The sequence below is a fragment of the Azolla caroliniana genome, unplaced genomic scaffold, assembly GCF_043228905.1.
Source record: "Azolla caroliniana isolate FFs.n. ecotype wild unplaced genomic scaffold, voAzoCaro1.0.p SCAF_1, whole genome shotgun sequence".
Lineage (NCBI taxonomy): Eukaryota > Viridiplantae > Streptophyta > Polypodiopsida > Salviniales > Salviniaceae > Azolla > Azolla caroliniana.
The window spans coordinates 28704622-28718046 of NW_028230436.1; the positions used below are offsets into that span (position 1 = coordinate 28704622).

General features: G+C 37.7%; 1 protein-coding gene and 1 long non-coding RNA gene across 2 annotated transcripts; one reads left to right on the forward strand and one right to left on the reverse strand.

Annotated features, from left to right (window-relative positions):
• Positions 1-768: 768 nt before the first annotated feature.
• On the reverse strand, positions 769-6069 carry LOC147869476 (lycopene epsilon cyclase, chloroplastic-like). The gene is made up of 11 exons (XM_087329928.1): positions 5657-6069; positions 3131-3302; positions 2911-3046; positions 2711-2821; positions 2524-2626; positions 2276-2407; positions 2077-2184; positions 1884-1980; positions 1657-1791; positions 1411-1543; positions 769-1313 (listed from the first exon to the last, which is right to left on the reverse strand). Exons 1-11 carry the CDS (start codon positions 5978-5980, stop codon positions 1148-1150), a joined length of 1617 nt encoding a protein of 538 aa, XP_087186054.1. The 5' UTR covers positions 5981-6069; the 3' UTR covers positions 769-1147.
• A 4743-nt stretch (positions 6070-10812) lies between these two features.
• On the forward strand, positions 10813-13364 carry LOC147869477 (uncharacterized). Its single transcript, XR_015530762.1, has 2 exons — positions 10813-11164; positions 12998-13364. It is a non-coding gene; the product is annotated as an uncharacterized LOC147869477 (long non-coding RNA).
• The last annotated feature ends 61 nt before the right edge of the window (positions 13365-13425 follow it).

Sequence of the window (13425 nt, forward strand, 5' to 3'; positions counted from 1 at the left end):
ACACAAAAAATGTCATAAAAATAAAAAATATGGCCATGGTCGATCATAATTGCCGAAACATGCTTGGATCATAAGAAGCAAGGTACAAATAACCAATAAGAACAAAATTCCCTCATATAGTTAGGTGCTTCACATTATAAAATGGTTTAAAAGATTCGGAATAGAAGATTCATTGGAGCTCTCATATCATGTTATTAAGTATCTGATCATTGAGTATAGATTACTAGATGCATTGATGATGAAGTGGCAAGATGCCAAATTGTCAAAATTGGAATAATACATTGCAAATTTTAAGCCTTAATGTTGACTTCAACACAATATAACAATGCATCCAACTACATCTCATTACACATCTTCACACTTGGCTCTCGATGAGCCCTAGCACATCTTCACACTTGCCCACACAATTCATGAGTTGAGGCAATGTGGCCTCACCACCCAAGTATGAAGGTATGCAAAGGTATGTGATGAAAGCCTAGTAGAGGATGAATATCACTTCTAACATGTTCAACATATAATTTATTTTGTGAGAAGTATAATGATTTGTTAGATGGGCATGAGTCATGACCATTTAAGTGTCATACTCATATCTCCACTAAGAAAAGTGAGCATGTAGGTGTCTAATATATGGGTAAAAGGATCAGGTAACTAATGTGCAAACAATGAAAATTATAAGCCAACAAGCTTTTAGATAGCATGACACCTTAAAACCCCAAAAATGACGTAGTTGTTGCCCTAAAAAAGGACCAAGAGAATTGATGATGCAAATTGAAAGAAATAGGAAAAACACATAGTTCAGTGGCTATTAGAAGTTGCATATTATTACATGTTCATTTCATGATCTATTTGGAGAACATGAAGATGTTGATGATGACGATACAAGAATACCAAAATTCTTAGAATACAAGGTACCAACCAATTGATATCCTCTATTGGAATACAACATTCACCTGCGCCCTTTACTATTACAAGGATTATCAGTAATTACTTTGGAGGCAGAGTGAAACACAATATGTTGTCAAGAGCTCTCACTGTCGGGTGCTTTCATTGAAAGCCCATATACACATGAACCTCTAGTACGTGTGAAATTGGTGACAACCATACACGAAACCTTTACAAAATGATGTGGGGTAGTTTCCTTCTTTATCTAAAAAGTGGTATACACACGAATAAGGTTAGATCCACTTGGGTCAACCATTAAGTGCCGAACCAATCGATAACGCAACTCATTTGGAGCAATAATGAAAGTGATTACGGCAAACCAGATAAGCTCTAGTGATGAGAGATTGGCCCCAAGAAAACCTTTCCACAACCTGATTCATCAAAAATAAACTCGACTTTCAGATTCTACATTACCTTGGGGGAAAAAGGTGTGAATACAAATTTAAGGATTTGTGTCCATTCACTAACCAATCAGGTAGGTCAAGGAAAGTATTGAAGAACATCCTTGTGCCAGCTACATCTAGCTGCAAAATCAACTCCAAACCAAACATGAAAAATGCTCGCTGCCGCTTTCTTTCTGTTGGCCATAGAGCATCCCATGCTGTATTGCATTCATTATAGAAAAAAAGGTTTCATTCGCATGCTATAGAAAGCAGTTCACATTGGTTTTTTTGAAGGCATCAAATTTTATATACAGTAGAAAGGATAGAAGACCTTGCAATGCTGCAGCTTTTGCAGATATTTGTGGTACTCTGCTTGGATTGTTGCTGTTGGATCCTGATCTCAATGCTGAAGCTATTGCAGCAGCATATGCTGGTGCTTCCGATAATGAGCGAACAACTGAATAGCCTGCAAGGTGACAACTAGGATCTTGATGAATGCGGAGATAGATAGCCCCTGACTGTTAGAGGCTCTCTCTTCTTTCTACCATTTATCTTTACCTGTGGCAGGATGTACCATACTTGCAGCTGCACCAAAACCTAAATGTTGTTGTGTAGTGTCTGGTATTGAAACACCAACTGGAATATAGGACCATTCCTGTCATTGAACTCCAAAAATGAAGAATATATGGATTCCATACTGAATATCAATATAATGATTTCACCCACATGATATCAATTTGTTGAGAGTTACCTCTTCCAAAACTTCTGTAATTTTGACATTCATTTTTTTCAGCCGCTTATAAAGTCTGTCCTTCAATTTTCCAAAGGGCAGTAAGGGCCTTGCTGCCAAACATGTCTCCTGTGTGAAGAAAAAACATGCTAAGGGTAGCGCAAATAAAGCTAAATGTTCTCTTTAAAGTTTACCAGAAAAGCATTCATAGAAAGCTCACCTCAAAAAACACCTGAGTGGATGACATTGGCATTACATACAAAAATGATGGGGGTCCCTCTTCAGGGTTGTCATCATAATCTCTATAATCCATAAAAACCATTGATCTGGGATCATATGGGCAGCACTCAACCTGAAACAGACGAGATGCAAGTTTGGGCCACCAAAAAAGGAAACATACTTTTTGTCTGTGCATCACACATGATCATATACACCTTTCTTTCATCATAGAGAAGAACAAAAGCTCACATTGACTTCTATGCCATATGCAGTCTGTACACATATCTCAGGCCCTCCTCCCTCATAATTGAGGAATCTCCCAGATGCTGCACCTGAGGCAGCAGTGACAAGTCTAGAGGAAATACAGATTCATATGAGTGGCAACTTCTAAAACATAAACAAACAAATAGGAAAATAGATAGAAAACCAGGCATACCGACAAGACAGAAGCATTCCATTCTCACATAAGACAACACTCCCTCTTTCATTTTCCTCCACTATTTTTTCCACCTTGGATTCAAGGTATTTTACACCTGCGTCTGCACACCTAGATGGGCAAATAAACAGGATTCATTTAGATAATAATCCAACCATATATTTAAAATAATACTCTTGTCAGAATATATTACTCTCCACCTTCTCAACAACTCTTCACGTAATCTTTGCCGGCTAACTCGGCCATATGATCTCCGCATGTTTATAGGACTACTTGAGTCCAAGTATACAACAGTATCTTTCCAGGCATGTTCAATGCAATTTTCAAGCCCCAGAGCTGTAGAAACAGACAGTCAATAGTTGGATTAGATTCTTTCTTCTATTTATTAGTTGACAGCAATAACAGGAAATATACGCGTACCTGTGAATTCTTCTTCCCACACACCATAATTGTTTGTAAAAGGCAAATCAGGACCTATGATTCCCACAGTTAGACCTTGTTTAGCTGCCTCAGCTGCCAATGATAATCCTGCTGGCCCACAACCGATCACTATCAGATCCAAAATAGATTCATTCTCCTGGATAAGCTCCAACTGCAATTATGCACGAACAAATAAAACAATTAGCATTTAAAGGATGTCATAACATAAAACTCAACATGGCACTTCATCAATGTCAATGCACTGGGCCATGCACCTATTGCCAAATAGTGAATTCTGATTTCCCAAAAGTTCATGTGTGTGAGGAATTAAAATGCTGCCTTTTACTGTCACATCTCTATTGAGCTCGCCAACTGATTTAATATCCTAGAAATTATAAATAGACCTTTTTTCATGAAAAAAATGAGCTAGATTGATCAAATATAGTAAAAGCTTAGGCTTAGTGCATAAAATTTAAAGAATTAAGTTCAGAGTCTTGATCAACCATATGAATGATGCACTCAAGTTGGACTTCTCATACTGGAAAGTTACAAACAAATCTTATTGACCTCATAAATTCTTAGCTTGATCTGTGGGAATTCACAGTTTCAACTAGAAATGAGATGGCAGTTTCTAAGTAATTGCACATCAAAATCACATAGGCATAGGTTATTGCCAGAAAATGTTTGGAAATGTGTGGCCTGAATTTGGATTACTAACGATTGAAGATTCATCAATATAGTTTCATGGACGGACAAATCTGGTCATTTCCCACTGTCATGTTAAGATCCTCTGATGCCTACATATTCCAAGACCGATTCTTTCAAAAACTGCTCAGCTGGCTTGACAATAGAAGTGAGATGAAATGTCTCCTTCTGTTTTCTCTATGTACAGTTTTCAAGTAATATACTAAGGTGCATCTTTCTTTGAAAAAAAAAACAAGCTATGCAGTGATACTTTGGTTGTAGAGCACTTCTAACTCAAGAAAGTGGCCATGTCCCTTGTTATGATACTATCAGGGAACTCTTTGATCTGAACCATTTACAACTACTCTTCCAACATTTGAGTTAATTCCTTCCACAAAGAAGAACCTTTTAACAGGCAGTCTTGTCACTTGTGCCCATTGGTGTTTTCAGCCCTTTAGGTGGGGGTCAGAATTTCAGGTCTTCTTTCTGCACTTATAGCACATCCCAAACATTTTTCGCCTCTCTTCATTTTCAAATTCACAAATTTTATTCCACCATTTGACTTAGTTCCTGCTGCAAAGAAGAACCTTTTAACAGGTAGTCTTGTGCTTTGTGCCCATCAGCATTTCCAGCCCTTTTGGTGAGAAACAGAATTTCTGGCCTAGTTTCCACACTTATGGCACATCCCAAGTACTTTGAAAGACGGAATCAAAGGTCAATAGAGCAACAAGCAAGGCCAAAGACTGAGTGGTTAGTAACCTTCCTTAATTGAAGTGGAGACCCAATAAAAGAAAATGTCTAAAGATAACTAGTAGGTGATCAACCATACTATCATCGAATGAGGACAATCATCCAGTGTTGCAGGATTAGGGAGTTATGACAGAATATGAACAAAAACAATTCTCCATTGGAAAGCAGTTTGTAGGTAGAAGTTATCAGGCTAAAGTTGCTCGACTTAGAATCATGTCAGCTTTGATAGGACAAATATGAGATCAGAGAATAGAATCAAAGAAGGATCCATAATGGTGCTTGTTCAGACTTAAACATAATATAGCCAATTTGGCATTGCATAGCATTGGAAACCTATAAAACATTCCACAAACTTTCGTCGTGTTTTAATAACAGTTACTATTATGATGATTACAGAAGAACCACGACAACATAAAGCACATTCCTGGGACACACATTAGATGCTCCTTGCTTGAGGAGTATTAGCATAGGAACAAGCTCCATCCCAACAGACACAGTTGTGCCACTGTAACAGAATTGTACACCTACCATTCTTGTATCTTGTTTCTCTCCTCCGTAATGAAATACTACATTTTGTTTGATACCATTGTTATGCCATTTGTTTCCTTGCTAGGTGAAGATAGGTCCTTATATAAAGTTTTCATCCTTGATGATTTCCAGTGTATCCGGTATAACCATGAAAAACCATTACAACTCTGATTTCCAGACAGGGGTGCATGACAAGAACATAATTTGTACAAGCATATGCATAGCTATGCATCAGCAACAGGGGTCAGTTTAAGGATAGGTTTAGAGCCTAATAGAATGCAGTCTGGATGTTTAGGGAAGAATCCAATATAAACCAGATGCATAAGAAACAGGGAGACCCAGTGTTGATTTCTCATGGTAAATTTTTATTAAGCTGATCCCATATCGTGTGCATTGCTCGTGCATTTTAAATAGGGAGGGTGCATCTGTCTCATCATTATAAGACTTGGGGAGGGAGTAATGAAACATTACGTTCGCCAGCATTCAGAATGAACCAGTATTCACAAATGAAATTAGGTGGCATCATCACCATTCGTGTGGGTTTCGTAAATGACCTTCTCTCACCTTATCCACAATGTGAGGTTGTCGCAAGTCCTTTACTGCTTGCATCTGCACAAATTCGATCTCACTTCCTCCTCCTTTCATGAAATCCACCTCATCTTTGAAAGCTGTTCCTGGCACATCTGCTATATCGATTGCAGAGCATTTAGGGAACAAACGACGTACACTCCTCCGCACCTGAAAATGGCTCTTCACAGGAGAGCGGCGATGGGGCCATCTCTTGACGGTCACACGAGACGCTGATTCTGCTGCTCGCTGTGGGTTGACATTCTTAGTTTGGCGAGCAATGGGGATACGCCTCAGGAGATGAGCCACCTCTAGCTCCATAGCTAGCTCGGGGAAATTAGGGTTTTAGGGGTTCCGATAACAGAACCCTAGACAGAGGGAAAGAGACAGAGAGAGACAGGGAGGAAGGAGAGAGAGGTTCTCTCCTCAATGTTGAATTGTGGCATCTACGTGTCATCTCCTTATTGGGCAATCGTTCCTGGATAAGCCTCTCATTCTCGCAGTCATTCCATTGGAATAATTCTATATCTTTCTTTCTTTCTTTCTTTCTTTCTTTCTTGTATGTATGTATGTGCATGTGCATGTGTGTATGTGTATGTGTATGTGTATGTGTATGTGTATGTGTATGTGTATGTGTATGTGTGTATAGAGAGAGACAGCCTAGCAATAAATGTTGGTCTCCTCCCTTAACCTCCTCGAGCTCCCCTCTATGGCATCCCCAATTCTAGCGACAAATTAGCGTTAAATGTATAGGTAGAATAGATGCACATGTACATCCCCTCCTTAGTGTTCCTATTTTATCTATCACGTCGAGTGTGGGATTCTCAAAAAACAATCGTGCAAGGAAAACCCCCTACTTTTGATGGAATGGACATAATTGTCTCTAAATGACTTCTTTTTTTTAACATTGTTATTGTGCCCCACGTACATTAGTCTCCAAGACGTGAACTATTGAGACTCCCTGACCTTTTAAGATGCTTTTAATATTACGAGGTTGACATTTGAAGGGATAGAAATTCCTAGTGAGCGAGTTCATGATGAATTTCTCCATGGCACCCAGTATTCATGAATAGGTACAAATTTTCTATAAGCGAAACATCTTGTTAGTATTCATATAAAAGAGTTGGTGCATTGTTTCTTGGAAAAAGAGAAAAGAATGAGTTTTTTTTACCAAAAAAACACTACTTCAGGATAGATGTTGAGTATAGTTATAGTATATGCGGAACCAAAGGCAAACTTGAAGTTTTAGATTACCAGCTAGGGTGGACAGCCAGGTGAAGAGCTTTAGTATATGCGGAACCACATTCAGCTAATTTTGTTTGCAACATGAAGTTTTTAAGAGACTCTAACAATGGACAATTGAAGATGTGTTTCAGACACTCCAAACTACAGATGTGGTCTCATGGAATGCAATGGTGATAGAGCTTATAGAACATGGATATTTCAATGTATCATTAACTATTTTCACATGTTGGAGATTGATACTATGGTCCCCGATGCTATCCCCTTTTTGTGTGGTATACTAGCTTATCGTATAAAAGGTGTTATTGGAAAAGACTGAGAGTTGTTTTCATGGATTATAATTAGCCTTATCTTGCCAAATGACATCGCTTATATTTGGTCCTTTCTTTGATTATATAGACTTGTGGAGAGGGAAAATATTATGTACTATTTGTATACTGCGTTTGACATTTTTAATTTGAATACCAATGGAGCATATTTTTTATGGAAAAGAAAAACACTATTTCACATTAGTCAGCAAACAAAATACAACAAAGTTCAACCCGAATCTAGAGTGGTATCAATATATACAACACAGAGGAACAACTCCAAAGCCAACAAAACTCGCGCAGCCATAAAACCTTCATTGTGATATTGATAGCATATTTGTGAGAAAGTCCTTTGAATAACATTTCACTATCAACCAAGATTTTTAAGAATATAAGATGGGTCAATCAAGGCATGGAACAAGTTATTAAAACATGTCAATGGCTTGAAGAAAGGACACGTCAAGGTACAATCATGGATGTATGTGGTTACAACGCGCTAAGAGAATATTATTGAAGTTGAAAACTATATGGAGATAGTTGAGAAGGGAAATGTTAAAAAATAGACACCCTTAAACTTCTACCATCATTATAAAGTTGATCATGAGTCCAATGGGAATATGCTATGTCATTTTGTTGAGAAATCGGCTTTTTGCGGTTTTGACGGTTGATGTTAAAATGAATTGATGGAAAGGCTCAATCAAGATTAGAGCCTAACGCATAATTTGATTCAACATGAGGAAGCTTTGCTATGTCATTTTGTTGAGAAATCAACTTTTTGGGGTTTTGAAGGTTGACGTTAAAATGAATTGATGGAAAGGCTCAATCAAGATTAGAGCCTAACGCATAATTTGATTCAACATGAGGAAGCTTACCAAGTAACATGACACTAAAAGTGTAGCTTGATTAAATGCATTCTTGCAAGAAAGTTGCTTGAAGAATATTTCACTATCAACCAAGATTATAATTTGTAGTTGCAACTTGATTAGGTTCATAAAAAGTTGTCTATGTTTATTATTGTTGCTTTTTTTGAAGGCATGAACATTTGATCCATGTTTGTCCCTCTATTAGATGTAAAATGTGGCAAATGTGTAGTCATTGTTGAGAACTAAAATGTGTTGTTCAGATTGCTCTCCTCGCTTAGGCGCCCCCTGGCCGAAGGATGTAAATTGGATATTTAGGGAAACTTTCCGAGTACCTTCAGCCAATAGATGGGAAGATAAATTTATTAGGACATTATTTTCAACATGGAAACATGTATTACCTGATTTGCTTCCTAATAAACCTGATCCCAAACATTATGTTGACTATCTCAGACAAAAGATAGTTTGGAACTCGTTGTTTACAACATCAGATGGTTCAGTATTGGGTTCTAGACAATGGCTAGCGTGGGGGAAAATGACAGAAGGTCCAGCGAAAACAGTTCAGACTTGGAAAGAGTTTTTATCACATTCATTGAAAGAGCAAAAAGAAATCCTCCATAGTATGCACGACGGCCAAATAATGTTTCAACAAATTCAGGAAGCAATGAGTAGAATTCCCATACCACGCAATAATGTTAATCATAGATGGGTTGGGGTTTTTTCAAGATTGGAAGTACTCTTGGCTGTGAAGGGATATTCAAATGATAACACATACCGGTTTTTTGAGGTGGATGAAACAAACCAATTATCTCAGTCCCCGAAAATGTTGATAGATTACCCCTACGCTATTGAGCACAAGATAAGGGTCATTGGATATGCTGACCGTGAATGGTATATTGATCCGATGATAGAGGAAATAAGGCCACATTGGAAGTTGTGGGTGTTAGCTAAAAAACCGATATTCATATTAGACTGGAACCCAATTGATTATCAGTGGACAAATCCTTACACAAGTAACAAGTTCAATTTCTTCCAATATTCTATACAATTGGGAAGGCATGTACTTTTAGATACACGTGATGTGCTGCCAACTGCATCTCAATATTGGAATCAACAAGGTATTACTCCCTAGTTCCTTGCAAAATTCAGGGTTATTTTATGGGCAAGAAAACAACCACAAAAAATATTGCATGTACAATGGTTAGTTGTACATCAGGCCTTGCCGGTAGGCACATGGTTGCATAGAATGGGAGTATCTTCTGATTGTATTCGATGTCAATTTCAAATGGAAACTCAAAAACATTGTTTATGGGAATGTATTGAGTCTCAACAGATATGGCAACAACTGCTTAGAATTTTTGGTAATTATTTTCCCCCATTGGTTTTCACTTGGGGCATGGTGGTTTGGACATCACTTGTCCCGTGATGTGTTCCATTATGACAATGAATCTATGGAGCATGGTTTTTTCACTAAATATGGAAGTGTTCATACATTACTGCAACTATCATTACAATTTTCAAGAGTAAGGAAGGAAGTCCAACCAGTATGGGAGATACTGAGTAGTACTGTAGTATATCACATTTGGAAGGCAAGGTGTTCTCTCGTTTTCCAGCAAATTAAAACACCACCAGTTGAAGTGGTTTCAAGCATTTGGTTAGACATAGTTCATACTTTGAAAGGTCAATGGATGGTATAGTCGGAGATTCTGATGCTAAAATTGCTCAACGGAGTCAGTTTCTTAGTATTTTGACAGCTACTCCATTCTTGACATCGAATTACCGCACTCCTTATTGGCATTTTCAGCCACCGAAATGGTTGTTTCCCCCGCCAATCACATAGAGGTTCAAAATATTGTAAATTGGTTATACTAATGATAGGATATCTTTACTTAAAATAAATTTTAGAAAAAAACTTACATGTAAGCACAAAACATACATCACCTCTCGGTAACTCACCATGCAACCTCTTCCACTAGGATTCGTTTCCATTTAATTAACTTGGGCATGCCGATTGTTCAAATTGATGTAACCAAACTTTAGTGTCGTGGATTCACATTTGACAATTTGGACATCTTCACTTAGTCAGTGTAAAATCTATTGGAAAACAACATAGAATCCTACATAACAATGCGTGGGTATACCGTTGTGGATGGAATGCTTGGTTGAGTGGCGAACATAACAACGTTAATGTGAAACAAGGTTATCTACTCTCTTTGAGCACTACCATGATGAGATAATCAAGTTTATCATTGATAGACATGGAACAAACACGCAGATAACGATCAAGAATTCCATAGTTTTATTGATGCTTGACCCAAACTTTTACGAAACCACATGTATGCATCGAATGATTAGACTATATGATAGGGTGTCATTGTGGCCCTCGAGGGGGAATAACTATGCTAAAGAGGCAAAGGGGACCAAAGTAAGGTCGATGCAAAGGAGTGAGACATTAGTGGCAATGTATGCTAGATGGGTGAGTATATGCACACAAGCTTTGATGGAGCGAAGTGGAAAGAGCCCCATGTCAATGTGAAGGGGTGGTGGTCAGGACAGAGACACACTAGAACTCTTTGTTAAGTTGTAGTGACCATATATAGGTAGTGGAGTGGGCAGACATGGGGGAGCCTTTAGTGTCATGCCATGTGTGTCTCTCTTTCTATCTCAAATATGTACATACACATACATATGTATATACATATTTCTTTGTTTTCTTTCTCATAATGGAGGAGGACACATGTGATGTTATATGATATGTGTAATAGTATGTATGTTTGAGCACCAACAAAAAGAAGAGAGGGGAAGAAGAAGAAGAAGAAGAAGAAGAGTCCTTTCCTTCCTTCCTTCAAGTTTTTAGAAAGTCTGCGACAGGCCCTGCCCCTGCTTCCACACAGTCAATCTCCCTCGTATTGTCCGAGATAGACCTTGGCTCTGTTGGGTTCTCAAATTCCAGCCATGGCTCAGCCTCTCATCTCCAAAGTCGCTATCGTTGCAGAGTGGGTGGCGTTGCCTGCAGCCATCGTCGTGGCCTTCTTCGCAACACCCAAACCTCCTGCTCCTCAGACCCAGACCCAGATTGAGCAGAAATGAACAAGGTAAACGTTTCTTCTCGTGTGTAGCTTTCTTCGCCACTTTCAAGATATTATTCTGAGATTGAGAGAGATAGACAGATAGATAGAGACTAATATTCAATGCACAACAATGATGTTAAGAACTCAAATCTGACGAAGATCCTCCGCAAGTGGGAAATTTCAGTGCTGGATTATAACAGGACGTCCGATGTCTGTTTACTCTCCTCTAAATTGTTTACGGTATTTTAAATCTTACTATAGTAGATTGATGATGGTTTATGGTGGATCTAAGCAATGTGAATGTTTGCAAGAGTGGTAGCAAAGCGATGAAACAGTAGATTTCTTGTGACATCAGAGATCCATGACCAAGTTCTACAAGTGATACACAATGATTAGAGTAACCCATAAGAATGATGTCAAGATATATTACAAACATTGTAGCAGCACCCATAACCTTTGACAAGGCTTTCCATATGTAGCCAACAACAGTTTGCTAAAATGATTACTGTAAAATAAATTGGAATTGGAAAACAAAAACGAGTCTTTCCACATTATGCTGTTAACTGAATTTGTGGCTTTTTGCAAGGTAGTGCATATACTTTTAATTGGAATGGCATATGCAAAACATTGGGTGGAATAAATGAACACCAGACAAACCATCTCACTGACCCAGGACCTTGGTAACAATTAAGTATATGAAGAAATGCTAATGTTGGACACTCTTATGATATGGTATGTGCAATTATCTTGTGGGAATCATCTTCCATGAGGTGTTAACATGTCCCAAAACTGTCAACAATATCTAAAGGCTCCTGATTGTGGACTTGATACTTTTTTTATCATTCAGAAGAGTATCTTTGATATGCAATCACTAGTTGTTGGGTTTAAGAAAAATACAAACACAAGTTGCAACCACCTGAAAAATAGGAAGGGTGTAAGGAACAATTATTGTCCCAGTTAATTTAGCCAGCTAATCTATCAGGTAACCATGTTGCAATAAAATGTTACATAATTCATACCCTCAATTCTGCATACTTCTGGATCATAGAATGTCTACAACTCTTTTATATTGCACTGGTTCCAGCTGATAAAAATCTTTATGCCTTTGGTCCATCGACAAACAGCCAAAAGATTGGTGTGATGATGGATTTCCTCAATAGACACATAGGATGGGACGATCCTCCAATTAGTTGTGAAAACTGTTGGTAGAAATGAGATTGCGGTATAGTGGTGATTGCCAAGATCCTATGAGAATCATTTACCTGCTGGCTCTTTCTGTTGCAATGACTTCTAATACGCACCATTGGTGCAATCAGCAAATGGGCCTCTATCCTTGAACTCTGTTAAGATAACAAGGAGAGAAACTATGATGTGAAAATGAGATAACATAGTAGTGTGATAACAAGAAACTCTGAATACAAATTGTTTTAGGTGAAATGGATCTGAAACATCAAACAGCTTCACAGCCAAAATGTTTGTGAGTTTTGATGTGTTTTGACTGGATTCTCTGTTTTTAAAGCCTCTTTCCTTTGAAATATATGAGAATAACAGTGTATTTTATGACTCTTAATTTCTTGGAGTAAAAAACTTAAAATTATTTGTTAGCTCTCCACTTCTACATCCTTACACATCTGCAATCTTAATATGAGTATGAAAGTTCCTAAAATATATGCACGATTCTGTTGTGTTTTGCATCCATATTTGTTATGCTATGTGTAAAAAAGCATTGCTAAGCTCCAGATGGTTTGTTTTGCTACCATACTTCAGTGGAGGAATGATATGAATGTATTTTCTGGTATTTGTGAAAGAGCATCATAACATCCATGCATTTTGTAAGTTTGTTTTATTTTTTTGTAGGTATTCCAGGCCAATAATGCGGAACTACACATTTTGATAAGATTGTTACTCGATTGTTGGTCACTGAATAGTTTGGCAGGAACATTTGTATTTCATGTTTATGAGAATATGATGGGAAGAATAAGTTATTGCCTTTGTTTCCTCATTATAGTAGTTGCATATTTAGTACAATAATTGCAGTGTTTCAATATTCAACTACTTTATCGCATTAGCAGTATAAGATATATATACAATATATTTTATGTGACTGTCCATAAGAAATATAAAATATATGTATAAATGAACTCTCTTGAGGTTGTGAGGCAAATGGTTTCTCAACAAAGTTCTTATGTTAAAGGTATAGTGTAAATAAGTTTTCATTTGAAGACATTGCTCATCCTTCACCAGTCCTAGGTGGTTTACATCGTGACTATACAATTGAGTGTGTA

Coding starts and splice junctions, on each gene's coding strand:
- LOC147869476 (XM_087329928.1), bottom strand. CDS start 5,980: ATGGAGCTAGAGGTGGCTCATCTCCTGAGGCGTATCCCCATTGCTCGC. Junction 3,047..3,130: donor GTGGGAAGAAGAATTCACAG/GTACGCGTATAT, acceptor CTGTTTCTACAG/CTCTGGGGCTTGAAAATTGC. Junction 2,408..2,523: donor CATATGGCATAGAAGTCAAT/GTGAGCTTTTGT, acceptor CGTCTGTTTCAG/GTTGAGTGCTGCCCATATGA.